Below are 26,827 nucleotides of genomic sequence, written 5' to 3' on the forward strand. Positions count from 1 at the left end.
TGTACAGCAAGTGTGAGGAGTCGAACCGCAGTTGCTGTACTAAATGTTAAGGGCACTACACCAGCTCAGACGTGTTTTGTACAGGGACCTCATAAAGTATAATGCAAATAACTGTAACCTTTTATTATCAAAGTATAGGAATGCAGGAATCATGACGAACAACACTAACTTCAATGCATCCATCATTAATTCGCAGGTATTTGACAGCACCACTTCATAGAAAAAAAAGTCACACATGGATTTACAGTTTTCTCATCATTATATATTTGTATTCAACATAAAAGGCTTTCTTGTGGAGAAGCCAGTACAAAATCACAGCTGACAGATTTACAAATATTCAGTTGTTAGGACACATACAAAAAAAAAAAGCAATTCACTCTCAGTTAAGTGTCCCAAGAGTCCCATTATGAATGTTACAAACTATTGCCATGCTGTTGTATTAGGTGGCTTGCATTTTACAAACCCATTATTAACCACTTTGGCATATGAGCAGACTTAATTTATCATTCAAACCATATTATCTGAATGGTCCAATGTTCATCAGCTTTAACAAGTTTAAAACCTGGTTCAAAGGCATCTGCAACTTATTCAATGCCTAAATTACATCAAGAATTCTTTTCATTTACAGTAAAACTCATGCATCTTCAGTGGCTAGCATCTGTGCCAAAACGTTAATGTTATACCATTTGGGACAAGTATACAACCTTGAAACCACTACAGGTGAAAAGTTGGAAGGAGACAATATGCTCAATGATTAATTAAAAGTATATATATTGTACACATTCTAAAACAGCTCAATGACTTCAATGGAGTATTTTCCGACTTCCTTCTTCACCTTCATCTTATTGAGCTCTTGGAGGCTGCCCTCGATCTTTCCAAGCTCAGAAACCAGTCTCACCTGAGGACACAAGAAGGCATCTTGGTTTAATTTTTTCCCCAGATAACTTTTCAGATGTAACAATTAAAATAAATAAATAAATAAATAAATATTATTTTTTTGTGCATGTTTTCATGCTATTTTTTCAGAATATTTAACATGCAGCCAGTTATAGAGCAGACAAAAGGGAAGACTGTTTGTTACCTGAGACTTAACAAAGCTGTGGAGGTTCAGCAGTAAGCTTTTGGCCTCTGGAGTCATCACTAACACTGTGAAATGGGCGTCCAACATCAAGCATACCCAATCCATGATCTACAATAAAATGCAAAGGAAAACACAGTTAGTAATTTAAATCTTTTCAAACTGGAATGACTGAACTGTTGCATTCAGCTTTTATAGCTGTTTTGTGGTCTGTCAGCAAAATACTTTTTTTCTGCCTCCAGACCTGTCACCTAATGTGTCCCGGTGTGACAGACACTAACTGCACTGATATGTTAAGTGTGGCCACCCTAATTATCTAGTTAGACACTGATACAGACCTGAGTCAGACTTGGTGATCTCAATCCATTCATCTGTGGGAAAGCATCTTGAGAATATTTTAGGTAAAGGAACTGCAGGTACTGGAGGAAAAGCTGATTGGATGAGAAAGAAAATTTCCATTATAAACAGTTTTTTTTAAGCAGCTATAGTTAGTGTTATGAAAATGGGTATGGTATCAACTATTTTGGAACATGAATGAGTGCTGCCGTTTTATTTTAGAGATCGGGAAAAATGAACTAGCTGTTACTCACAACAACATGTTGGGAGGAGAGATCTTTTAGGTGTGGGAGGAGGAAAGTGTCGCTGTACGCCGTCTGCAGGACCTCATTTCTGTGCAGCTTGAGTTAAGATCTCATACTTTCATATTTCTATGTATCTTTAAATCCAAATCATTACACACCAAACACTTTGCAATTATGCTGTTTAACTATAACACAAAGCTCGTTACCGATAAAGATGATGTGGGTCGACTGACGTCACAAGGTAAAAAAATGTGTGACAAAAACTTTCGGTTCAGTGTAATTAGCTGCGTCATAATGAACAACGAAATGTGACAGAATGGTGAAAATATCGTGTCTGAGTGACTATGCACTGGGAGGATACAGTAGAACAGCCTTGTGTAATCCCACTGGACAGATCTGTTCTGGTGGAGTTGAGGTTTTCTCCTTGTCTTCTGCTCTGGTCTTAATGACGGTGCCACCTCCGCTGAGGGCATCTGTGCGGTCCTCATTAAAGGTGGCGGGGCTGAAACCATTCTGCAAGCCAACCTGGCCATGCCCCCCAGCGATTAGAGTTTCCATGAAGGAGACACTATCAGGCCCTAGGCTCACTTTCTCTGCATCGACGTCTGGCATACTGCAAGACGAAGGTACAACAGCACACTTGTATTTTTTGTCAGGCTAATAATTTGATTATTAAACCGCTAAATCACTTTGGTTATGTTGTATGCAGGATATTAGGAGAGTTCCATCAAACTAAAAATGTTAACTGTTTAAAGCTGTTGCACGCAAAAAATGTATTACTTTGGTGCCCCCCAGTCAAAAGTGGCAGAGACATCAATTCATGCCGTATTACAGTGTTCAATGATGTGCACTTCAAAACCATCAGTTTTACCTGATAAAGGCCTTAAGGCAGGCGCAGGTGACAACTTCTGGGATGTCGGGGAAGAACTGTAAGCAGAGCTGACACAGAAAGTAATCCTTCCTCTCCAGGGCCAGGAGCACAAGGTCAGGACACACACTGTTGAAGGTCATGATGGTAAATGGTCACATTCAACAGAGATAACACTGGTTGAATAACTCTACCAGTATGTAGAAATGCAGTTTGAAACATTCAATTCATGTTTTCTGCATTATTCGAATGCAGGTTCTGTTACTTATAAGATAAAAGTACAAAAATACATTTTGCAGACTGAAGACCGATTAAGTAGTCAACATTTTTATCTTTCAGAATTAAAAATAACATCATCCTGATTCAACTGCCATGCCCTACTGACCTGTGGCAGAGGGACTGAGTGTGCACTAGCTGTGCCAGGGTGCTAGGGGTGTAGAAGGCTGGATCAGCCAGGCTCCGGGACACAAGGGTTGATGCTAGCTGCCCCACTGAGGGCTGCAGGTCCAGGATGTCTGACCTAGAGAGAAGCCCCTCCACCTCTTTCTGGACCTCTTCTACTGGCGCTGTCTGCATGAGGAAATTAAAATATTTTGTAATTATAAAATAACTTTTTTGTCAACGCTGTTTCAGAATTTTGCCAGAGAGCCATGAAAATCTAAATTTTACCTCGATGAGCTCCAAAACTCGGTCAATTGTTAAACTAGGTGCTGACTGGGTCTTACGGTTTGTTCTCTGCATGGAAAGAGAGAAGAATCAAAACCATAGACGATATCATTGACAGGAGCATTACAGAACCATTAAGCCTTCAGGTGGCACTACATTCAAACACACACGCAACTTTAAAACACTGGGCAGAAGCAGTGAATTGCTGATTTGCAATTTGTCACATTCTAACAGCAATTGATGCTTTTACATAAAGGTGCATGTTTATTCAGTAATTTCATAAGTTGGGATGAATTGTTTGATGAGACGGACTTCTTTACATACTAATTTAGGTTACCATTATAAATAAATCTATAAATAAAATCTAACAATACATAAAGTACACAGAACGCAGTAGCCCTGTAGTATTATGAATTTTCCTCTTGCCATATTACATAATTTTGTACTTTTTGTAAACAATGCACGTCATATCAGGCAGCGACTACTATAAATCCAAATTTCATATGGAGGTAGTGCTAGTACCATGAATACGTTTTTTTTTTTTTTTTTTTTAATATACTGTTGGTCTGGAAAACACTGTAAGCCAATTTTCAAGGCAATAGTGCGTGGGATTGATGCACAAGCAATTCAGGCAACAGCTATCCAGCCTCTTTCTATCTATAAAACTCAACACAGTTATCCAACATACCGTCTTCCTGGTCTCCATAGTTCTAGAGGGCTGAGCTTTCTCTCCATGCAGAATGCTATTCCAAGATGGTACAGAAGCTGGAGCTTTGGACTCTGTAGCAGTGAGAACAACACACTGTATTGAATGAACAAGCACATTTGCAATGTAGAAATGACTATCAGTGTTGCAGCAGCATTGAGAACAACCTGCTACATGACTGAATATTATTCAGTGTGTTACTGCAGTATTATTTATTTATGTTAAATCAGTGTACTTGGGCATTAAAAGTTTTTGTCATTTGCTTTATGCAACTGCACAAAGTTATTATTACCACAGTAGCAGTACTACAAATTTGTTTTAGCTCACCTTCAGTCTTGGCCTGCTTTAGTTTTCCCAAGGCAGAGGCCAGGGAAGATTTGGGGCACTCATATGGAATAATAGAGAGGTTTTTTCCATGTGGGATGAATAACTTGTTGGAATAACCCCATAGCTATATCAGAGTAAAGAAGAAAATGAATACAAACAACATTTAACAGTACAAGTTAACATAGTTTAACAGTGATTGTAAACTGCCATAAAGTTGTGAGGAGGGACAGTGAGCCCCGTCACAGTGGAGAGCAGACACAATGCTCTACCAAAGTCATACAGTCCTCCATCAGCACCCAGCAGCTGGAAGGACAGGGAACCTTGGCCTGCAGTAATAATAACAATGAGAGAAGCCTGAGTGGGTGGTTCATGCATACTTCTAACCTCAGCAACAAAATCTTATGTACACACTGGTGATTGTCCTCTATGAGCTCTAGGGCCCTGCCGCTAGCATGTCTAAAAATCATTAACAGTATATTGTTTCATCCACTGACTGTTAGACAGAAAAATTAGAAAACAATTAGCTTGGTGGGTTATTTGCATTTAATACACCAAAGCATTCCTACCTGTCCGTAGATTTTACCCGCCATCTCTTTTCCTGCCTGAAGCGTCTGGAAATTGGTATTCCAGATGCAGAGGAAGTCTGAAAAATCAAAGACAGAGAGCGATTCAAGAACCACTCAAACTCACATCAGTTCATCATTCTAATGCATCTATTCCAAAAACAAGGCCCACATGTCAAAATTACTGCAATCAAAGGCTAGAATAATGTCAGCCTTGTATTCATTTAAGTTCTAATAATTTGAACCTATAAATTAATTTTAGTCTCAACACACAAAATTCCTTGTTATGTCCCAACAGTACAAGATGTGGAGACTAGAAACAAAAGGCATGGCTTACTGAAAGCCTTGTAGTGTATCCCAGATTGACTTCATTAAGATCTGTCATGCTTAAAATGGTACTTTTAGTGGAGTGAAAACCAGCCAGATGCTTAGGCTAATTACATCAGAAAACCTCAAACAGATATGTCTGAGTAGAGCACTTGTGGTCTTTATTTGAGGCGGTGTAATTAAACTGCATGTACCTTTACCAGCTCCGGCAGAGGGGTGTGGAACCCCCACAACAGCTACATGGGCTTCATCCAGGACCAGGGCTGATGCTGCCTCTAGCAGGCCCTCACCAACAGGAAGACCCAGCAGCAGGCTACGGGGCAGCGGAAGAGCCTGGGCCCCCTCGTCAGCCCCCAGGCCCCGCACAGAGACTACACTCTGGTACACATGACCATTGGGGTCTGGATGGCAGGAAAGTGATGAGGCACAAAAGGTAAAAAGGATTATTGAGGGACAAGATTAGAGGGAACTAATAACACATATCGTACTTGTCTTGCATGTAACATCCTGTTTGTGCAACACGATGTATAACTTAGAATGAACCTCAACCTGTTTTTGATACCAAGTGTAGAGTGCGTCATGTAATCAAGAGAGATTATACCCTACTGAAATTAATCGATCAGCGATGGCTGCATATCTAAGTGGACACTGAGTGACATGGCATGGGGCTCTTGCTCCAAGGTAATTGTAAAAATTACACAAAGTGTCACAGCCACAACGTTCCCTTCTCAGTTCAGCAAAACTGCAGAGAGGAAGTATTTAGATATATGATGTGATGATGACATATAACCAGGATCATTCACTTCTCTCTGTAACAATGCTGAAATCTGCAGGATGTCCATCATGGCTGAGCTCCATTAGTTGTGCGGACACTGTGCAGGTCAGGTTTTGGAATGCACACGTGTCCTTTACGACAAACCTCCTACATACAAGGCAATCAAGTTGCTGCCACTGGCTAGCATTGTCAGCAATTAAATGTGTTTTCATTTTTGTTAGAGATTCATATGCCACCCAGTGTGTGAGCCTCTTTTCATTTCCAAGTCCACGAAACTAGCATGTAGTGTTAGACACTGACACTAAAAATATTTATACAGGAAATTCAGGCTTACAGAGATAAAGCAGGCGGATGTGTTTATCCCTGTAGGAGGCAGAGAAGCTGAGCGGGGAAAGACCAGGCTCCTCTCTCTCCAGCCGGTACCTCTGTAGGGTGTTGGGATTCAATCTCTGCAGGTAGAGGAAATTATCTCCTTTCTGTGGGATGACATTGACAGCCATTCAAGGCAAACAGGCCTTTAAAAATACCAATAAAGAGTCGATGAACATGTCCATGGAGAAAACGAGGGCAGACAAAATGAGTTACTGATTAATGGGTCATAAAATGCACATCATTCACATGCCTTTCCATGCAGGCACATAAGCATGACCTCAAATTAAGTGTCTTTACAGCTTAGTATTGTGATATAAGTGCAATGAATACCTAAAATTGAATTAACTGAATTAATTGTCAGCTTTTGTGTCTTTCGTCAAAATCCAAACAATTAAAATGATGTTACCTGTTCAGTTGTGAAGATGACAAACTGCTGTGACTCTGCAACTATGTTGGTGCTCCACCTAAAGACATAAAAAAAAATTTAAAAAATCATCTACACGCTACAACAGGTCAGACTGCAGTACAGGTTCAGGTTATTTCAATATTTGAAATGTCATTGTCCATATATAAATGTGCTGACTGAACAACAAAGATTCAGCCTTATAACAAATGTCAACGGCTAAAATTTAACATCTCTTGGGCCAGATTCTGAACCTCGCTCTCAATCCAGATAAAGGATTTACTGGAACTGTAAGGCAGATAGTCGTACTGACCTAATGGCCTCCTCTTGAGCCAGGACTTCCTCTATGGGCTGCTGGGGAGCAGAGAGGAGAGAGTCCAGGAGTCGCACAGCTCCTCTCTGGAACAAGACCACAGGGTTCCCGCCAAGTACACAGTGGACCCTCCAGACATCTGATGACACCTGGAGAGAATATACACAGAGGAGGCAGGAGTGAGAATGTGTTCAGTTTTGTCACCAATCAATTGGGGGCGCTTGTGATGACATTTTATGTTGGTTACTCTGCATACTATGGAGAATTCTCAGATTAAGGGACTTTCTAAAGGAAATAAGTACTGTATTCAGGAGGCGATTGTTGTTGTTGTTTTTGTGACATTTACAATGCTGGACAACTTAATTGGTAAAGGTGGATGTATTCTAAATATAGAGATCACAGCCATAGACCAAGGAAACTAGAAATATAACACTGCAGCACAAAAATGTTGACTATAGAAGTATTTAAGAAAACCCCCCAATGTGGCCTTTTAGAGGCTCTGGTCCATACAGTATGTTAAGTAATGACAGACAACAACTGTACCATGTTAAAGAATTCAGCAGTGGAAAGGGAGAAAACTAATTTCTCTGTAGTTTCACTACCCTAGCATAGGCACAATGGAGATGTTCAAATGGAGCTGGTACAGAGTGCTTCGCAGTGTGAATAAACCACTTCCAGTAAGCTTGGTGGAAACACCACGAATGCCTTTGAGGAGAGACTGTCCAAAAGTGTACACCATTATCCCCAATTGTATGCTTCATCACATCTCACCCCTCTCTGTGACAACAGGCTTTTCACCTTGCCTTCGAGTGTGGCAATTTGGAACAGGTATAAACTCTTTTGCCTTTAGACGTGATAAGACAACACATCGTACAGACTAGTTCAGGCATACCCTGGCCTTAAATGCCGCTAGAGAAGAGAGCTGAATAGCCATGTTCACACTTACAGTTGCTTTGAAGGCCTTATCTAAGAGTACGTCTTCTTCCTTCCAAATTCTGATCACCTTAAAAACAAAACAAAAACAGACATTATTTTGTGACAGTGTCAGGTGTTTTTACTGAAAGGACAGATCTACAGAGACATCTAGAGACTAAATGAATGACAAAGTAAATAAAAGATGGGTATATTTTTCAAGGACCACATAAATGAGTGAGGTCAACCCTTTAAATGAGGTAAAATTGTATAGTGAATAAGTAACCATATGGACTTGGCCAATTGAACATACAACAGAAAGTGGTAAACTAACAAACACAGTTAGTACAAGTTTACTGAAAAAGCAACATTTCAGTCATTGCTTTTTCAATGAACTTAGTGCTGATAGTGTGTGAGAGTTTGCTACCTTCTTCAATTGTATGGAAAGTGAAAACAACTACCATAGTATAGTTTGTATACTTTGGGTAAGACCTGATTGGTTCATTTTTGCCCAATTTTAATCCGACAGCGAGTCAGTGGGGCTTCGTACAGATGGTGCTGCAACCAAAGCAAACACCAGAATCCTAATCATAAAGACTTGTGTGCTTATCTCCACCTTGCCACGACAAGAATGACTAAAAGTCTACCTTGCTGTCTGAGACTGCCACATATTCCTTGGTCTGTGAGTTGTAGACGGCTGAACAGGTCAGGGTCTGTCCTTGTTTCACCGTCCAGCTGCTCAGCGGCTTCTGGTCTGAAACCTGTCAAAACCACACAAAAAAAGGAGGACCAGTTAATAACACCAATGTCTCTCCCCAAGACGGTTCTACCAGTCACAACACAAAGTTTACCTTCATCCAATATCTACACTGGACTGTTGGATTATGCCACAGAGTAACTTCCATCATGTTAGATGGAGGATCATCACACACGCAAGTGAGGCCAATTCTGAAAGTTGACATTTACTGAAAAGGAGCTGTTTGGTGATTTATTTAGCTGTACATGGAGCTGTACAGAGGCTGAGCCTAGCAATTCAAAGCCATCATTAGCAAGATGCGTGTGTCTTGCGGTGGATATAGCGACCGTTAGCTAACATTTGCCTGTATTTGTAGCCTGGCATGATGTTTACTCCAACCTATGCGACCCTTAGTTACGATTTTCACTGAAAAACTGAACATAAGCCAAGGTACTATCACAGCTAACGGACGTATCCGTCTTGTCCTGTCTGTTCTGGTGGTTTTCCGTCATTGTTGCTAAGAACAGTCGAGGATGCCAACACGAGTTTTACAGGTCGCACATATCAGCTGGCCCACGTTAGGAAAGCTCCTCAAAACAAACGTTAAACGTTACCTTGTACAGCGTAACGGATCTGGTTGAGTCAGTGACGACGACATGGTCGCTGTCTCTCTCCGCTTCGATCCCCTGAATGCCTGAATGTGACAGATTTTGAGCTGGAACAAGTCCGCACAACGTGTATCCCTCATACAGCGTGGCCATGCTGGACGAGAAGAAAGTGCAACTCGTCGGATCTCGCGAGACTAGACCAATGTTTCTCAGAGGCCACCGGAACCAGAGGCCGCTCACTGCTGCACCCCCTGCAACCATGGATGTTTTAACCTTGTTTTAAAATGATCTTGTACTACGTTGTTTGACAATAACATGTTGTATCATGTTGTATGTCTCGACTCTTCATTGAAGCTATGTAATGTATACTAAGAAAATATTAAAAAAAATGTTTTATTGCTGCACCATTCCTGAAAATTAAAATATATTCTAGATTTCATGATGTATTGTGCAGCATTTTAGACATCCATCCATCCATCCATCCATCTATCTAAACACACTGTTTTAACCTCTTATTTTTACACCATTACATTATAATATATATATCGCCATACAGCCAATGAGCTACAAATAAATGTTTGTCTTTAGGACAGTCTGGATTCTTTAAGCTGTATGTATTCAATAAAGTGCATCACTTCCACCATAGACAAACTGACAGACCGTCATTGCCATCCCTAGCATGGCTAAAAATTGCTGTATTGCAGTGCTCTCATGTGCCATAAGAGTTTGCAGGTTTCTGATAATGAGCATTGGCCTAAACAACACATATCTGTCCACAAATTACATTTACAAAAGGCTGCTATACCAATAAGTTATTAAAATGTAAAAGCATTCACAGATATTCCCTTTATGAAGCCCATAATGTTGTAATAATAGGTGTTGGTTAGTGTCCACATTGGTACATAATAATGCAGAACTTGTGTATCATATTTAATTCATTACCTTTCATGAATGAGAATCACATTCACTGAACTCAACAACTGGCCATCATATATTGCATGGGGCTTCTTTTTTTCCCCTTTTTTTTTACAAAGTTGACTTGCCTAAGTGAATCCTCAACAGAAAATTAAGTAGCAGAATAACAAACTTTCTTAATCAGGACTGAGTCAGCTAAAGTCATGTCTGAAATGTTGAATTTGTGGGAATTGTGTTACAAGCAACAAAACGACAGCTTGAGTCAGACCATGTTCTTTAATTTTTTTAAAGAGACCAGAACACACCAACACCAACTCCATCTTGTAGTAGTTTATCATCAGAGAAGAGATCTACTGCTGTTTCAGCACTGTTCAATTTCTGATGGAAAAGAACCTGAAAAAAGGTCATAACTAACTTGGCTGGGCTCTAGAAAAGAGACAGACACACACACATACAAAGAAAAGGTTAGAATGTTTACGCTTACTATAACAGTGCAAAAAGTACAGCTCCTTAATAATCAAAGTGTTTTTCACAGGGAAAAACAAACTGAAGCATATAATCCAAGGAACAGATCTTGAGAAAAGACACCAAAAGCATCCATTTGTCAGCTGGGTATTGCTGTTTTTTGCAGGGTTGAGCGATAATAAGTAAGTACTTGTAGCTGCAGTAAGTGACTTGAAATTGCTTTATGATCAAGTCTGGTGATTATTTGTAGGAGACTGTAAATATATCACCTGTACTGACATTTTTTTTTTTGAAATGTATAATATTGTTATTGCAGTCTATGCCATCAACTGATTGTTACAATAGTGCTTCTCTGCTTAGAGTATTACAAATTGGGAAGATCTTCAGATCTTCCCAATTTGTAATATTGTAATAGGGAACAAAACATGTGGGAACAAAACATGTAAACAACAATGATAATGCCAAATAAATCATGTCCAGTGATGCAGTGACTGATTTTTTTGATGTTGATTTGATGATGATGTTGCTAAATCACAAAGCAGCCCTTAGCCAGTAAGTCTTGTCTGTTCCTCTTAGGTTGTCTTTGGTTGACTTAAAACAAAAGTATAATTTAATTCATTGCACTTTTGGAGTTTTGTTTTATTGTGATTAAGCCCCGGGGCCCCTGAGCAGGTCAGGTGAAGTTTTGCTGAAGTTTGTAAGAAATAACCAAACACAACTAAAAACCAGTTCATCTTGACGGGAGTTAACAGTGCTTGACTTATGCTAGAGAAACTTTTCTGAAACAAACTGAGGGAAACAAGAGATAATGAGGGCAAATACTTTTGAGCACAGAGGAATAATTTGGCTATCAAACACTTGGATCATATACTGCACCAGCTGTTCTGATCATTTTAGTCGACATACCTTATGTTATTTAGAGTTTTTAAAACATGGTCCCTTTAAATTAATTAAAATGTGCCAGGTAGAGTTGGATCAGAACAGTTAATAACTTCAGTTAAACAGCTGACACTACAAAACTGTGAGGCTGAGGAGCGATCCAAATATACAAAAATACATAAAATAGAATAAAATAAAGCATATCTAGTGTTCTGACTATTGGGCTGCTTTTTATGACGTGTTTTTTCATAAAATATTCCTTACGTTCAAAGCAGTCTGGGATTTTGAGTTTTCCATCGATGCACTGGGTTGACACTGCATAACCACACTTCCTGGTCTTGTCCTCGCAGTAGACTGAGACAGTTTCTTTGTGCAAGACTTTGTTAGGATTAAGGTCTTTGATCCACATTTTCTGTCCTTTGTATAATATCCTTGCTCTCTGTATGCCAACACTGCAAGGAGCTGTAAGTCACAAGGAGAAGAGAAAAACATTACACTGGAAAGTGTAATATTGAAAGACATTAGTAGGTGCTGATATTAAAATGTGCAACCTGTTGTTCCCACATAACAGTTCAGGGAATTTGGAGGAGTTTATATCAGTTGGTATCTGACAGTTTAAGTCTAAGTCAAATGCAGAGGCCTTCAAATGACCACTTTAACATTAAAAAGCATTTCCTATTGTATTTAGACCTCCATAATAGTCAACACAAAAAAAAAAAAAAAAAAAAAGAGTCATGGTATTGAAATAAAATTATGAGTAAAAGTAATGGATTTGGGTTGGGATGGGTTTGGCATCAACAAAAGTCTGGGACAGAGTGGGAACAGGAATAAATCAGAATCAGAATCAGAAATACTTTATTGATCCCTGAGGGGAAACTCTTTTGTTACAAACTGGGAAACAGTTTCAGCTATCACCAAAATGTGTCATGTAAAATGACTGTAATATTGGTTGTAGTCCTACCCTTGCAGGATGGCTTTTCAGACCAATTCCCATCCTGCTGACAAACAATCTGGAGGCTTCCTTCAAGTACATAGTCTCCATGGCAGCCATAGTTGACTGTTTCCATGTAGTCATAGTCTCTCTGGTCGTTGCTTGACATGTAGCCTCTGTCAATGTTCTCCGGTGGAGGGCAGGTCACCACTGTAAGGGGAACCGTTTAGTCCATTTATTAGAGAGACTCTGCTAATGAAAATATAGCAAGACTTCATGTTGTCTGTCACTGTGTATTTTCATATGTTTTACCAATTGTTTACCAATTATCCCCTGGTGTTGCAAGTTGAAGTGTATTGGAAATTTCCCCTGAATTACAGAATTACTCTTAGATAGTAATTACTCTTGTGATTTGCTACTCTTTACTCAGAACAAAGGGCAGCCAGAAAGCTTGGAGCAGAGGCTAAAATATTCATATTTGGTCTGAAATTGCAGAAAATGGAAAATTTTACAGAAATATGTTATAAGTGCAATTTAAGTCTTGGATGGAATCACACAGAGTAGGAGAAATTCTGTAATGTATGATTGTGTTGTCCTTAATGTATGGTGTGTGTGATTGTGTGTCACGTGATAATCTGAATATTTACAATTCCACGAAATCTGGGCAAACAACATAAGTGTGGTGAGATTGTTTTCTTCTCTGCTGATACCAAGATCAAGAATGAACTTTGAACCTCCGTTTTGTAAAGAAGTTTGACAATCTGAAATGTCACAACAGTATAATACACATTTCATTACTAGAATGCCAACATGTGTTTTTTGGCTTGCTTTTACATATCCTACGGGAAAACTTTGAAGTAGTAGTTGATCAGTAAATATATCTTGCAATGCCACAATAATTACTCTTGGTATTATTACAGCAGCTCCTGCTTTCAAACCTTCATACCTCGACATTCAGGTGTCTTGGTCCATTTGCCACTGGCAGTGCACTCTGCTCTTGCGTCACCAATAACTACGTATGGAGGCAGGCACCTGTACGTCCCTCTGACGCCGTAATCAGTGGTGTTCCCTCTGATCCTCTTTTCATAAACTATCATCCCAAATTGTGGGATCGGAGCGAGACCACAGGACACAGCTACAAGAGAAGAGACAGAATACACTAATTTATGTGTACCGGCATATAATGCATGCTTGAATTGTATGTGTTTGTATTTTTTCTATTGTTTGTCTAAGTATGTGTGTTTATTTTTAGATCATTTTTCATGGCTTGTTCAGATTTACAGCATGGCAAATTGAGTGATAGCTTAGGCTTGTTGTGGTCCACTTCTAGACAACAAGTACAAATGTGTTTTCACTGGCTTAATATCAAGTTGAGGGACTGAATTTTTCAATTGTGTGCCTGTCTTCTAAGACCACCGATGTTTTTGCACGAGAACAACTACATACTGTATTGTTTATGCTTTCTTTTTTATTTTCCTGGTCTCGTGGAAGGATGTGGTGGATTACATACGCTTGCACTCTGGTACTGGTGTGCTCCATGTTCCACTGGCAAGGCACTCAGCAGTGTCGGCCCCAGTCAAGATGAACCTGTGCAGAGCAGCCATATCATTCAGTCTGTTCATGCTTAGATTACAAATAAACAAAACACATGATGGTTGACTCAAATCAGGTTAAATGCATTTGAAACCAAATACTGATTGATCAGAGGAATATTAAAATAGTGGTCAGATACACACAAAATAGTTTAAATGATTTTTCTGACTTTGGTTTATTACCTTACCTACACCTAATATGTGATGAGTAGATTGGCACCAAAAACATGTTTTCAGTAGATAGCTCTGTTCATTGTGTATGCTGATGTGTAGATAGTCAAAGTCAACTGCATAATTGCAAAAGTAAGAAAATGAGGACTCAAAAGTATGGGTAGTTGATTGTAATGACACTAGTGTAAACTTGCCAGTGTTGGTAAAACAGATTACATAGAGATAAAATATATAAAATGCATCACAATGCTTGTACTTTAAATGGCAGAAGCTCTTTACTTAACACTTGGACCCAAGCAAAGTTAGACAAACAGCTGTCTGCCCTACTGATTTGTTATGGACTTCACTAATGCTGACGATTATGATTTTGTTCTCAGAGCTTTCAAATCTAATAATAAATTCCAGGGTTAGATTTTTTTTAAGGTTTAACTTCACACTTCACTCACAAGATGATGCTAGTTGCCTACAATTCACTAAATGCGGTTTACTGGTATATTGTCTAGATAGAACTATTTGCCTGATTAGAGGTTCTCTATTTGCATTTAAAAAAATACCAGCAGTGTATTAGGGGCAGCAAGGAGGCTGAGAGAGCAAATTACACATCACACAATGAAATTCACCCTTCATGACAAGTATAATTGATGGTACTCTGGTACACAGTATCTTCATAGTACAATTCTCCGTTAGACAATGGATCAGGATATGGGCACCGTTTTGCTGCAGGAGAGAATACAGCACAGAGAGCAAGTGTAAATGGAAGGTTTTGCTTTTCAGTTGTTTCCTATGAATAATGCAAACATAGAATGACATGTTGTCCCTGCTGTAGTTGTGTACAACCTTAATGAAGTTGTGATCTAGTTGTGCAGACTAACATGTTCTCTGTTATTTATTTTGCCAGTGAACAGAGAATGAATAACTTATTCTGTTGTACTGAATATACATATTCATATACCACAACACAAGAGAAATCTACAAAATATTTGTAATAATGCAACAATGTGTGCTTATCTACATATTTATAATACAGATAATCAAAGAGAATAGTAATCTGAATCTGGTAGAGATGGTTCACCCTGCTTCACATGCATGATAAATATTCTTCCCAAAATCTACGAAAGCACTGCATTTTTTTCATGCCGCATCGAAAACATCTTCATTTTATGGTAAAATTGGAAAATCTATCAGTAATAATTAAATGACAATTACAGTTAAATTATTATTATACAACTAGGTTTATATTTTTTTAAGTAAAAGTGTCTTTAAAAAATGTTGATGTTTCCTGGATAATGACAAACTTGAAAAATAAGTGTATAAATTTGCAGTACAAGATTATCTGTCACAAGACCCAAAGTTCTCACTAGAATGGAGACCCACGTCTGCACATGAATTTGGTTTTTGTCCATTCTCCACTGGCAGTGCAAACAATCTTCCGAGGGCCCAACAAAGGGGTGTATCCCTGTTTACAGGACAGCACCAACTCCACACCGGGGCTGAAGTACCTCTGGAGCCCATCCATCTCAATGTTGCCAGCCAGCTCAGGCCTAAAACATACTGAAAGGACAAATGGATTTAATGATAATTGTGTACAGACTCTTAAATTGCTTGAAAAAATATTCCAATAAATTTATATTTTCCGTCCACAGAATACGATTTTTTGCTAAATCCTCAATTTACCAACCCCTGTCATTATAACATGAAAAGTTATAGGAATGAACCATTCACTCTGATCTTAATATCCATGCAGTACGTAGTCATGCACTGACCCTGAAATAGAGGAATTGTGTGTGTGGTAAATTGTGCCCCGTAGCAAATCAATGTTAAGTGATAAACTGTATTTACTCTCAGCAGTTAAGTTAACATATTATTTGGCTGTTTTCCTAAAAAAAAATTCTGACAACAGAGTAACATCAAGTTCAACATCAGTTTTGCACATTATTTTCAACCATTTAAATAGTATTGTTTACAGGATTGAGAAATTGGCAACATTTGACAAGGAGTCAGTAACAGGAAAATTTCTGTCAGCTTCGTGTTGGAAGAACAACATGTTGAAACAACCCATTTCAAACAACAAATGAAATGAAATAATTGCCTTGTATCCCTGAACTCCAAAACTAAACATGATCATGACTACTTAAACGAATTCCTTTAGAATCTGTGTATTTTCAGATACAAAGATTACGTGATGCTAAAGCCATTAAAACAGCGAAGCAATAAATGCGTATAGTATATATGCAGTTCAAGGCATATAATGTCGAATAAAAGCCAGTAAAAAAACAAATACCATTGTCTTGTGCGGATGTCATGACGGTAAAAAATACAAATGGACATAGCAGAAACAGAGTCAGCATGCGTTCCATCTTTTCTAGAAATGTACAGACGTTCATCTGTTCTTTTCTCTGGTCTCTGGTTCAAATACTGAATCTCTGTCCCCTCTTTCACTGATGTTTGTGTTTCTCTAAAAGCAAACAGATAAGAGCAGCATTAAGTAAATGCTCGCTGCCGATCCTTTTTTTGTTTTCTGCTTTTTTTGCTTGCTGTTTGGAATAACAGATTGTAACCCTTGTGACATTTTACTGGAAGTGAAACACTCCAACAGTGGACTTTCCCTTATTGCTGCAATATTACGAAACAACAGAAATGTACCATTTTGCTCTTGTTTAAGTCATTTGCAAGAGATTAGCATAATGAGACAGAGATACACAAAAACAAAAGGAATACCATGGAATAATGAGTGGTCCATTGCTGATAAAATTCATCATGGCAATCAGGTGTAAGAATTTATATTTCCAGAAATTTCCATTCACCCTAGCATCATTGCTCATGGCCTGCTTGGTGCCCCATGCAACACCATAAAGAAAACAAAAAAGAGCATCAAGGCCAATTAACAATGCAATCTCAGTACAGTATACAGAGATACAGTAGGCCTATATTGCGATGTCAAAGTTATTGCATCAAATATTGGAGTAGAATTCTCAGAAATGTGTCTAAAGTAAAAGTTGATACATCATATGATATCATCTTCTTTGGTCAGTAAAAAGAATGCCTCTCTCAGAGAGCAGCTACAGATTTTATATCAATGTCCAAATTCAAATAGGTTGAAATAAAGTGATACAGTAAGTAGTACATTTTTGCAAGGGTACATTACCAAAGCTATACAACATGTTATTACTAAGTACTTTTCCTATTTCACTTTCAAGTTTTATGGAGCTTTTCCAGTTATTTCCAAAAGGAGTAGCATTAACATGACATGAGCTGAGATCTACAAAGGTAGATGCTGTATACACGCATGCACACAAACTTTATTTAAATGCAAGAAGTTAAGACTATACATATCATATCAAGCATGATCTGTTTATGGTCTTACCCTCTGTGTAATTTTGTGCCATCGTCTTAAAGGCATTTCACCACTCATCACTTCATCAGTTACACTGTCTGATGGGAAGTCCCAGCACCTCTGTGGGTTGTTCATACCATGATATCACATAAGAGTGGTTAAGGTCACATGGAAGTTAAGAGGGAGATCAGATTCACATTAAATTCACACACTAATAAGGTGTGAATTGGTATCAAATCTCCCAAGAAAGGATGTCAGATAATTTTGGACACATAGCTCAGATCTTCAGTTTTTATTGTAATCTCTGCACTGGGTATGGGTAAGTATGTATCTGCAGTCCGGAAACTACACAGGTTCTTCAGGTCATTGACTCTCTCAGGTACCACCTCGCCATTTTACATCCTTACTTTATCAACAATTACCACTATTGACAAAAATGATTACAGATTTATTAAAAGTGATCGTTACAGATTTATTATTCATGATCCAATCATTCATATCCTGTCAGTGTGTTTCAGGTCATTCTGTGCAAAGTTATGTAGGTCTTGGTGGGCTTGCAGGGGGTGAAGCAGCACACATTGCTATTTCTGATGGAAGGGTTTTGGGCCTTAAGTTATACTCCATCGTGCCTGGTTCTAAAAGCAAGAAAAAGAAAGGCAGATATATTACTGTAATCATAAAAAGCATGACTGCATGGAAACATCATAGGCTTTTCCAAAGACATCTGTAAGCCATCTGACATCTTATTACGTCACATTTTTTAGGGAAAAAAAGCACTGTATTGTGTCCAAACCTCAACAGGTGGAACTAGAGAGTTTTGAATTAGATGTATCGAGCTGACAAGAACTCACCCTCAAAGCACTCTGGGATGGGGAGGGTTCCATCATTACAGGTGCTGGCCACAGGGTAGCCACACCTCTCAGCTCTGTTCAGACAATAGAAGACAACATGTTCTCCATGGAGGACTCTGTTGGGTTTCAGGTCTGCGACCCAGAGCTTCTTGGCATTGTAGAAGATACGGCCTCTTTTGATGCCAACTTTGCAGGGAGCTGGATGGAAAAACAGAGCAGTTAAAGCATGTTTTCACCAGACATTGCAAATTCACTCAGTGGATTATAACTTTAGAATCGGGTTGAAGCTAATTTTAATTAGCAGCTTGTAATGCACAGAAACAATCTGAATATAATCTGAATACTTTTGGTTTGCTAATTGACTGCTGATTAACTGAATCCAGAATCTTTTACAACAATTAAACATGAATGCAGAAATGTAGCCTTAGGGTAGTTTTTAAGATCTGATTTTTCCCATGACTCACCCCTGCAAACTGGCTTGGAAGACCAGTTCCCTGTGTTTTGACACTGTATCTCAGCCACACCATCCAGAATATAGTGCTCATTGCAGGCGTACTTAACCTTCTCCTTGTAGCCATGTTGTCTTAACACAGCAAAGGTGATGAAGCCATTTGGTATGTCTGATGGGATGGAGCAGCTCACCTCTGGGATGATCAAAAACAGGTCAAAAATGTGAGGAGGTATTATTTCATAGTTACAATTGTAAAGGGTAGGATGTCTATGAAAATTGATTTGGCCCATAACTATCACGAAGGTGAGAAATAAGAGAGAACACTGACATCGTCTGCGTACCTCGGCACACTGGTGGCTCCGTTGCACTTCCATCAGCCATGCAGGATCCCCTCTCATAACTTGGTGCCTTAGGTGGGTTACACTCGTATGTCCAGCTTTGCCCATACATGATGGTGGGTCCAGTAACTGGCTTATCAGGGACAATTCTTCCATCTTTAGGTGGCTTGGGCAGCGGACAATTCACCGCTGTAATAAGATACGCTAAAGTTATACTCACATCCACTCTAAAGCCTTTCTTCTCTGTGAGCCTTAAGAATGCAAAATCCACATTAAGCTGATGTCAAAACGTTATTTATACGGCAACAAAATGAGCTGAGCTCTAAATATAATACATTTTACAACTATATAAAAGTCATTCATATTCTGCAACTGGCAAAAATGAAAAAGGCAAATGTCTTGTCAAAATAATAACTTTATAGACACAAATGCATAGTAACACAAATTAAGCAAATGCAATAAACAAATAGAAGACCAGCTCCCTAATTAGATCAAAAATGTTTAGACTTTGAATGTTGTATGTTACCACTTCCACTACGTATATTTTCACCCAGTACCTTTGCAGAGAGGTGGTGGATTGCTCCAGGTACCATCATGTAAACACCTGCTCTCATTGGCTCCTTGCATGACGTACCTGACGAACAAAAGTTCACATTATTCTGGCATGTATTACTGTACACCTTGTAGTGATCTGTTTGGAACTATAAAGGGACTTTGACCGCCATTCAATCTTACCCGTCATCACATGTGTAGTTGAGCACACTCTTGAATGGCGCTTCTGTCCTCCCCATTGCTAATGGCTGCAGAGGTCTAGGGATTGGGCACATCTTAGCTATAGAAAAAATGGTGCAATAGTGACCAGTCTTTCTCTTTTACTTGAACATTTCTTGTAAAAGAGAACATCTTTTAATCTTCTTTAATCTTTGTCGCTGGCTCACATTATTTTAGACACTGCATCAATATTACAGTATATTGTAGGAGCACCAAATGTGTGTTATTTAATAGTATAAGCTTTGGAAAACTGATATCCCTGTATTTTGATAAAACTGCTGAAAACTCGTATTTTGTGCTTGTATTCTTAAATTCATTATTTCCTGATCGATTTTTTCAAAATATTTCTAAAAGTTAATGACCTTCCAAGATTTTTGTTCTTGTCGTGGTGAAAAAGTCTATGAAACAGCATTTGGACCTCATCATGTCACAGGTGAAGCAGATGAAGCTAGGCATCATGGAGTAAAACAAACCCTACAACACATTGGGGAGTTTCTCTGAGGGGTCATGGGAGACATTATACGATTATTTAAAAGGTCAGCAGGAGCACAACTTTTGTTTACACCTTGCTCACTTTCTATTTTTGGATGGTTGTAACAATTGAAGAATTACAACTGTTCTAGTGTTGCACTTCGGCATCACTCTGAGCAAGAGGAGCAAGAATTGTTAAAATGTAGTAGAGTAAAAGTCCAACGCCCCAGTAAACTCACGGGAGCATGCCAGGTCTGACTGTGTCCATTCTCCTGTGGCGGTGCAGGTCATCGTGCGAGGGGTCGCTGTTGAAGGCAAGTAGCCCTGTTCACATGTGAGGGTCACCTGCTCTCCAACCTCATACACACGTTTCAGGGTCAACTCGTCAATCCCGTCAGTGATAGGAGGTCGGCCACATACTGGTTAAAGAGCAGAAATATAATTTGAGAAATATATAAGGGGCAGGACTCACAGGAATAATCTTCACATTTTGCAGGTCAATTTTGAATTACATTAATAAATGTAAATGATTGTTTTAAATAACACAGCCTACACCCCATAATCAATTGTACAGATTAGAATGTTGTGAAAGTATGATGCCACACCACCAATCAAGTGGAAAAGGTGCATATGATACAAAAATGTGTAAAGGACAGCTCTTGACAGCACCTCAAACAGGAATGTTTGCAGCACCTTACCAAAAAGCACAATGACTTAATTTCATACTCAAATAGAAATAAAGCAATTATGCTCCATTTTACCTTTCTTGGATGTTACAGTTGTGTATAAAGCTAGTTGGCAAAGGACTAGCAAAGCCAAAGTTGGAGCCATCTTCTTTGCAGTGAAGTCTCCTCAGTGGCCCCTGCATTTGAGTGTGGATGGAGCCAACATAAGGGCTGCTGGGTAAACGGGCCCCTGATAGCCTGCTCCAATCAGATGCTAGTGTGAGCTCCTATTGATTGAGCACAAAGGTCTTAACTATTGCATATTTACCTAGAATTGATCGATCACCTTGATTTGGTACAAGAGCCAGCAGCAGACACACAGCGTGATATAAACTCATAAATACTGAAAGATACACACACACACACACACACACAGATTTGATAAACAGTACTTAACTATGTATTTCCATTTTTAGTACTGCTCAATGCCTGTTTGAGCTAATCCTCTTGGAGGTATTAGTAAAAAAAATAGAAACTCTGTGACCTGCAGAACCATAATCACTGAAATGATGCAATACCTAACTAGGTCAAATGATTTGCTGATTATCAGTAATACTGTGTGTCCTTAATGGGTGGATTCAACAAGGCAGACAGGCTACATTATTTGAATGAAATATGTCACTGCCAGCTAAAAGCTCTCACTCTTTTTCTTTTACTATTTTACTTTCTCTTAAGTGATGGATGAATTTAAATGGATGTGAGCCCAAAATCATATGATTTCATGGAACAGCAAATCTGGTTTATCTATCCTGATTTAATATGCAAATATTTGTCTTTCACTTAAAAACGACTACGATGGTTGGGTTGCGCTGCTGGTCAGTAAACCTGTGGGATTTGCTAAACTTAGAAAAGGTTTAGAGATAGCAAGCAAGTCGAAAGAGTTGCTGGACCCTCAGTTGCTGTGAGAAAATGTTTCAAATGGTAAGAAATGTAATCCACCAAACACCAGCAGTGACGTGTGTAAGGAATCCACTTAAAGACATATTTATAACTACAGCAAAATTGAAAAGCACAATTATATTATCTGAGACAAACACTGTGAGCTTAAATGGAAAATAATACTATGTTATTGATCTAGTAGGAAATAAATATGCTTGTGTTTAATGAATGGTTTTAAAAGATTGATCCACAGCAGGGCCAGTGGACATATAAAATGGCAATGCACATTCTGGACTCCAGGCCTGATGAGGGGGTCAGATATGCTTGGTGGCATGATAACCCAAGGTTCTGGTGTAAGCATTTATTGGACAGTACAGTAAGTGCAATTTCCAAAGGTGATCTCACCAATATCTCATGTTTTCTAAAGCACAAATGTTAATTATAAAGATAGTTACTCTTTTAATACATATTGCATAATATTCATCTGGGGTAATTATTCTGAGTGTGAAACACAGAAACACAGAAAGAGTTGAGGCCACTCAAACACAGCATTGGATCCATATGGTATGTGTGAACTAAGGTAATACATTTGTCAAAAATGTGTAACGCGCCATTATTCCACACGATGACGCCCCCATCCCAAATTCCTGCAGCGGGACCAAGGGCCTGTTGCGTGACATCAGCCAGACTGAAAGGAGGAAGCGGAGCGGAGCAGCGTCAATTACACATAGACACATAGGTCACGAGCAGGAAGTTTGTTTTAGGAATAAAAGTTGCAAAAGAGCCTTTTGGACAATCCTGCTATAACTACAAGGGGTTAAAGGACATTTAAAAAAATTATGGAACCATGATAATATGCTATAAAAATGTGATTATTTGGGCAATAATGACCCACTGATTTAACATTTAGCCTACTACAGACTTCAGCAGAAGTAGCCTGGCAGTTGAGAGATTCCTGTTTATGACCTGAAGGTTGCTGGTTCAACTCCTCCAAGGAGCTGGAATTGTGGATATAATCTACAATACTGTGTGTTTAACAGCAGAAGACTGAATTTGCAGAAAGGTTTCATGGGTTGGTGGGAGCGCTTTCATGTACTCTTTGACAACAGAGACTAAAGGCTGCACAGATACAGGGCTACACTGAGGACACCAAGGGCTGTTTTTATGGCAGTCTGAGGATTTTCAAATTATAACCCAGTTATACATTCAGTTGCCAGTTTATTAGGTACATCTGGCTAAAACTAATGCAGTTCAACAGCCCTGAAATAAATCCTACCTTCACGAAGGTTATATAATTCAGTTTTAGAGAGGTGTTTCAACTTTATGGTCCTTTTGGAGGCGGCAGTTTGTGGTGCTGCTGAGTTGTATTATGTAATACTGAAAGGTGTTTCTAATATTTTGTCCAGCTTCATTGTTACAAATGGGGTGGACACTCAAACACAGCCTTAAAAAGTTTAACATTGTACCCTTCATGAAGGCAAGATTTATTGCAGGGCTGTTGCATTTACACCGCGTTACTTTTAACTAGGTGTAGACTACCTAATATTTTGAGTGTAGTTTACATATGCACTCAGTTGAAAGTTGCACTTTGTATTGCATGTATGACTTCAAATAACAAAAACAATGTAGTATAATTGTAGGCCTAGTTAGTTGCTCACTTTTAAAGCAAACTAGGCAAAACTAGATTGCAACTGGATTGCAACTCATGGCCTCAGTAAGCTACTTCTAAAATCTGAGCTACTGTCCTGTATATAGACTTGACTGTATTAACTTGACTTATGGGGCATCTAGCACTTTTCAAAGGGTAGAAAACAACCTCTTCCACAACTGACTTTAAAAAGAGAAAATACTTTTACTTTGAAGGTGGCGACCGGATGTAGCACTTTTCACTGTGGCTAAATTGACCGCGTGGAGAGCTGTCAGTGGAGCAGCCCAGTGGTATCGACAGGCAGGGAAAGCCCTCAGACAGTAAGTACAGTGTCTCCGGTGAAGACCGCCGCTCCGCACTCTGCTGGCTCTACACTGAGGGCTGCGCCTCTAAACGGACTGAAAAACACTCCAAGACAGCAAGTCTGAGCTGTAGCACTGATTCGTTTTTTTTTTTAGGGGGAGATGGCTGATGTAAGTTCAAACGACTCGTCTACCGCGGACGTAGCGAATAGGTTTGCTCGCAAAGGTGCTTTGAGGCAAAAAAACGTCCACGAAGTCAAGAACCATAAATTCATAGCCCGGTTCTTCAAGCAGCCGACTTTCTGCAGCCACTGCACCGACTTTATCTGGTAAGCCTTCCGTCTCCCACCTCCACCCCCTGACTGCTGCCTGTTGCATATTGGATAACTTCAGTAGAGTACACTCTGCTCGATGATGTAACACAACTTCAGGCTAACTTTCCCTTCTTAATCCTGCAATCTCTACACTTCTGAAATACTTTCTTTTTTGTAAAGTGACAGAACATGGGTGTGTAGTAGTAAAAGTAGTCAGCATTATCTCTAGTAGATTTTACTCCAGGGATCCCAATCTGTCGAAATTCTGTCCAAGCAGCCCCACATGTGAGGAGTTATGCTGCTGTTTATGTTATCAGTGAAGCACTGAAAATAATGACTGTTTGTAGGAGAGTGAGTCAAACTTGTATTTAGGGTTGTGACTTTATATACATTCTCTAACTGGGTAAATTCCAAGTAAAATCAAAGCAGATGTTTTTCACTTTTGTGGGACTAAGTGGCCCCAGAAATCCCCAGGACCCGAGTTTGAGAACAACTTCAATGATGCAAAAACATAAATTAGCTGCACACTGGCTAGATTTTTAGGAGACATGCAATTTACTGGCACTGTGAGCTCATAGGGAAAGCACTTCACCTACACTGCAGAGAAATGGCTCAACATATGCACATGGTATTCATTTGAAAGACACCTGAAGTGGGCAGTGACTTGCAGAGACACAGAGTTGCCTTTATGCTGCTGTTCTTTCCATTAGTGGCTCATGGGGAGACAATGTATTTGGAAAGTATGACAAAACATACATTTCTGATCATTATATCTGGACTGATTGTAAGAGCCTATTCAGAGAGAGCCTATCCACTTGCCCGTGTCTCTCTTTTCCCTTCTCTCCCAGTCTGTAGTGTAATGATCAGAGGTCAGTATTTCCTCAAATACTGTTAAATGTAACCTTTCAGACTTCAGTTTAGTCTTCAGTTTAGTTCTTTTTTAATGTTTTGTTATTGTGCTGTTTTTCTAGTGAGATATCAACTTGCAGACAGCTTTGTAGAGTTGCACCCACATTTACACTCCTCTACTGTTGCTGGTGGTAGTGTGATCTCAAGCCCTTTTATTGCTAGTGGCTTATAACCTTGACAGTTTTACAGCATGACCTGCTCCCTACCAAATACACCTCCTTAGCACAAGCACAAGTTCAACATGAAACTTAAAGGCAACAAGTTGTTGCGTTGCAACTTTAAGCAAGTTGTGATGTTTAATCAGTTTGTCATTAGGTTGAATTTTGTATAGTTTTCAGTATTTATCTCAGTTTTTGTTTCAGTTTTTTATTTGATATTTTTGGTGCAGGTGGTGCAATAGAAAACAAATAATATTCTTTGTTAGTTTTTACTAATTACTAATTTACATTAACAAATATACAAAAAACTCACATCAAACTTCAAAATCATATGCATACACAATGTATTTGTATGCACAGTATATATTGTATATTTGTATGTGTATATATGCTCATAAGTGTCAGTTTGAAAAGAACATTGTTTTCTGTGCTGACAATGTGATCAAAATCTAATTAATCATTTGTCAGCAATAGAACATACACTAGATGGCCAAAAGTATGTGGACACCCAAACATTACACCCGTGTGATTGTTGAACACCTCATTCCAAAACCACAGGTGCTAATCTACTGCTATTATAGCCTAGACTCCTCTGGAAAGGCTTTCTATAACATTTTGGAACGTGGCTGCAGGGATTTGCTCCCATTTAGCCATAAGAGCGTTAGTTAAGTCGACACTGATGTTGGGTGATAAGGTCTGGCTTACAGTCGGCGTTTCAGTCCTTCCCAAAGTTGTTGGATGAGGTTGAGGTCAGGGCTCTGTGCAGGCCAGTCAAGTTCCTCCACGGCAAAAAAAAAAAAAAAAATATATAATAAAAATATCTTGCTTTTTTCACGCAGGCATTGTTTTCATGTTGAAATAAGAAAGGGCCTTCCCTAAACTCGTGCCACAAAGTTGGAAGCACACTGCTGCCTAAAATAATAAAGTGTTGTTGACGTATACTGTGTTCTTAAATATTTATTTAATTGTTTTGGTTGGGGAAGAGGACAAGAAATGCTTCTAGCTAAATATGAACATTTGAAAGCTCTGCAATGCTCCTGTTCAATAGTGACGTACATTGTGGTATGAATGAATGTTCATGTGTGTGAATGAATGAATGCATTTACTGTGTACATGTGTGAGTGAGAAAGACAGCGTAAACAGCTATTTAATTCAGCCTTCTTTGTTTTCACAGGGGGTTTGGAAAACAAGGATTCCAGTGCCAAGGTAAAAACAAAATTGACTGACATCTGACCCATTCAGATTTTATGAGACCTATGTGTGTCTGTGTGTGTGTGTGACATGTACAGTATGTTAAGCAAAGGCTTTAGAAAATTCTGCTTTTATCGCTGTTTTAAAGGTAGTTCTTCATTTGATAAGCCTGCACACATTCTGTAGTATCTCCTTTGCTGCTTTACACTTGACCATCACATGAACCATCACATGATCCATTTTCCTCTCTTGTTTGATGCTCTTTGAGACACCAGCTCCATTTCATTTGTACAGCTA

At 39.0% G+C, this 26,827-nt stretch overlaps 4 protein-coding genes across 9 annotated transcripts in view; 1 reads left to right on the top strand and 3 right to left on the bottom strand.

Moving 5' to 3' along the window:
* Positions 1-240: 240 nt before the first annotated feature.
* On the bottom strand, positions 241-9,481 carry nol11 (nucleolar protein 11). 2 transcript variants are annotated; one of them, XM_044191287.1, is made up of 19 exons: positions 9,242-9,481; positions 8,539-8,652; positions 7,926-7,982; positions 6,980-7,128; positions 6,670-6,727; positions 6,226-6,367; positions 5,311-5,517; positions 4,793-4,869; positions 4,496-4,552; positions 4,227-4,350; positions 3,882-3,973; positions 3,197-3,262; positions 2,913-3,097; positions 2,531-2,656; positions 2,021-2,272; positions 1,669-1,747; positions 1,417-1,509; positions 1,082-1,189; positions 241-898 (listed from the first exon to the last, which is right to left on the bottom strand). In XM_044191287.1, the coding sequence occupies exons 1-19, from the start codon at positions 9,386-9,388 to the stop codon at positions 785-787; spliced, it is 2,247 nt and encodes a 748-aa protein (XP_044047222.1). In that variant the 5' UTR covers positions 9,389-9,481; the 3' UTR covers positions 241-784. The 2 variants fall into 2 exon arrangements, with proteins under 2 accessions (XP_044047222.1, XP_044047223.1); XM_044191288.1 differs by lacking the exon at positions 4,496-4,552 and having other exon boundaries at positions 9,242-9,479.
* Positions 9,482-10,407: 926 nt separating this feature from the next.
* LOC122873926 (beta-2-glycoprotein 1-like) lies at positions 10,408-17,628 on the bottom strand. Of its 3 annotated transcripts, none has more exons than XM_044191290.1 (8): positions 16,470-17,628; positions 15,563-15,739; positions 14,809-14,905; positions 13,936-14,012; positions 13,372-13,560; positions 12,456-12,635; positions 11,759-11,956; positions 10,408-10,576 (listed from the first exon to the last, which is right to left on the bottom strand). In XM_044191290.1, the coding sequence occupies exons 1-8, from the start codon at positions 16,570-16,572 to the stop codon at positions 10,512-10,514; spliced, it is 1,086 nt and encodes a 361-aa protein (XP_044047225.1). In that variant the 5' UTR covers positions 16,573-17,628; the 3' UTR covers positions 10,408-10,511. The 3 variants fall into 3 exon arrangements, with proteins under 3 accessions (XP_044047225.1, XP_044047226.1, XP_044047227.1); XM_044191291.1 differs by having other exon boundaries at positions 15,547-15,739; XM_044191292.1 differs by lacking the exon at positions 12,456-12,635.
* Positions 17,629-17,799: 171 nt separating this feature from the next.
* On the bottom strand, positions 17,800-21,330 carry LOC122873925 (beta-2-glycoprotein 1-like). The gene is made up of 8 exons (XM_044191289.1): positions 21,166-21,330; positions 20,644-20,823; positions 19,898-19,994; positions 19,720-19,796; positions 19,166-19,351; positions 18,838-19,017; positions 18,374-18,571; positions 17,800-18,157 (listed from the first exon to the last, which is right to left on the bottom strand). The coding sequence occupies exons 1-8, from the start codon at positions 21,233-21,235 to the stop codon at positions 18,057-18,059; spliced, it is 1,089 nt and encodes a 362-aa protein (XP_044047224.1). The 5' UTR covers positions 21,236-21,330; the 3' UTR covers positions 17,800-18,056.
* Positions 21,331-23,890: 2,560 nt separating this feature from the next.
* prkcaa (protein kinase C, alpha, a) overlaps positions 23,891-26,827 on the top strand; it is a 156,078-nt gene continuing 153,141 nt past the window's right edge. Inside the window, exons 1-3 of one of the 3 annotated variants that reach the window (XM_044190213.1) lie at positions 23,891-23,976; positions 24,115-24,287; positions 26,514-26,545. In XM_044190213.1, the coding sequence (XP_044046148.1) occupies positions 24,121-24,287; positions 26,514-26,545 (199 nt within the window). In that variant the 5' untranslated portion in view covers positions 23,891-23,976; positions 24,115-24,120. Of the gene's footprint in view, positions 24,288-26,513; positions 26,546-26,827 lie in introns of all 3 variants that reach the window. The other 2 variants (XM_044190212.1, XM_044190214.1) reach the window with 2 other exon arrangements.

This window comes from Siniperca chuatsi, linkage group LG3 (genome assembly GCF_020085105.1).
Source record: "Siniperca chuatsi isolate FFG_IHB_CAS linkage group LG3, ASM2008510v1, whole genome shotgun sequence".
Taxonomy (NCBI): Eukaryota; Metazoa; Chordata; class Actinopteri; order Centrarchiformes; family Sinipercidae; genus Siniperca; species Siniperca chuatsi.

Excerpts from the sequence above, each read along its gene's own strand:
- nol11 (XM_044191287.1), bottom strand. The coding sequence starts at position 9,388 with ATGGCCACGCTGTATGAGGGATACACGTTGTGCGGACTTGTTCCAGCT. Across the intron at positions 8,653-9,241 it reads GATCCGTTACGCTGTACAAG|GTTTCAGACCAGAAGCCGCT; the intron begins GTAACGTTTAAC and ends TGGTTTTGACAG. Across the intron at positions 7,129-7,925 it reads ATAAGGCCTTCAAAGCAACT|GTGTCATCAGATGTCTGGAG; the intron begins GTAAGTGTGAAC and ends TATTCTCTCCAG.
- LOC122873926 (XM_044191290.1), bottom strand. The coding sequence starts at position 16,572 with ATGAACGTCTGTACATTTCTAGAAAAGATGGAACGCATGCTGACTCTG. Across the intron at positions 13,561-13,935 it reads ACCAGTACCAGAGTGCAAGC|CTGTGTCCTGTGGTCTCGCT; the intron begins GTATGTAATCCA and ends CTTCTCTTGTAG. Across the intron at positions 10,577-11,758 it reads AATCCCAGACTGCTTTGAAC|AGCCCAGCCAAGTTAGTTAT; the intron begins GTAAGGAATATT and ends TCTCTTTTCTAG.
- LOC122873925 (XM_044191289.1), bottom strand. The coding sequence starts at position 21,235 with ATGGCTCCAACTTTGGCTTTGCTAGTCCTTTGCCAACTAGCTTTATAC. Across the intron at positions 20,824-21,165 it reads AACTGTAACATCCAAGAAAG|TATGTGGCCGACCTCCTATC; the intron begins GTAAAATGGAGC and ends CTCTTTAACCAG. Across the intron at positions 18,158-18,373 it reads CATCCCAGAGTGCTTTGAGG|AACCAGGCACGATGGAGTAT; the intron begins GTGAGTTCTTGT and ends TCTTGCTTTTAG.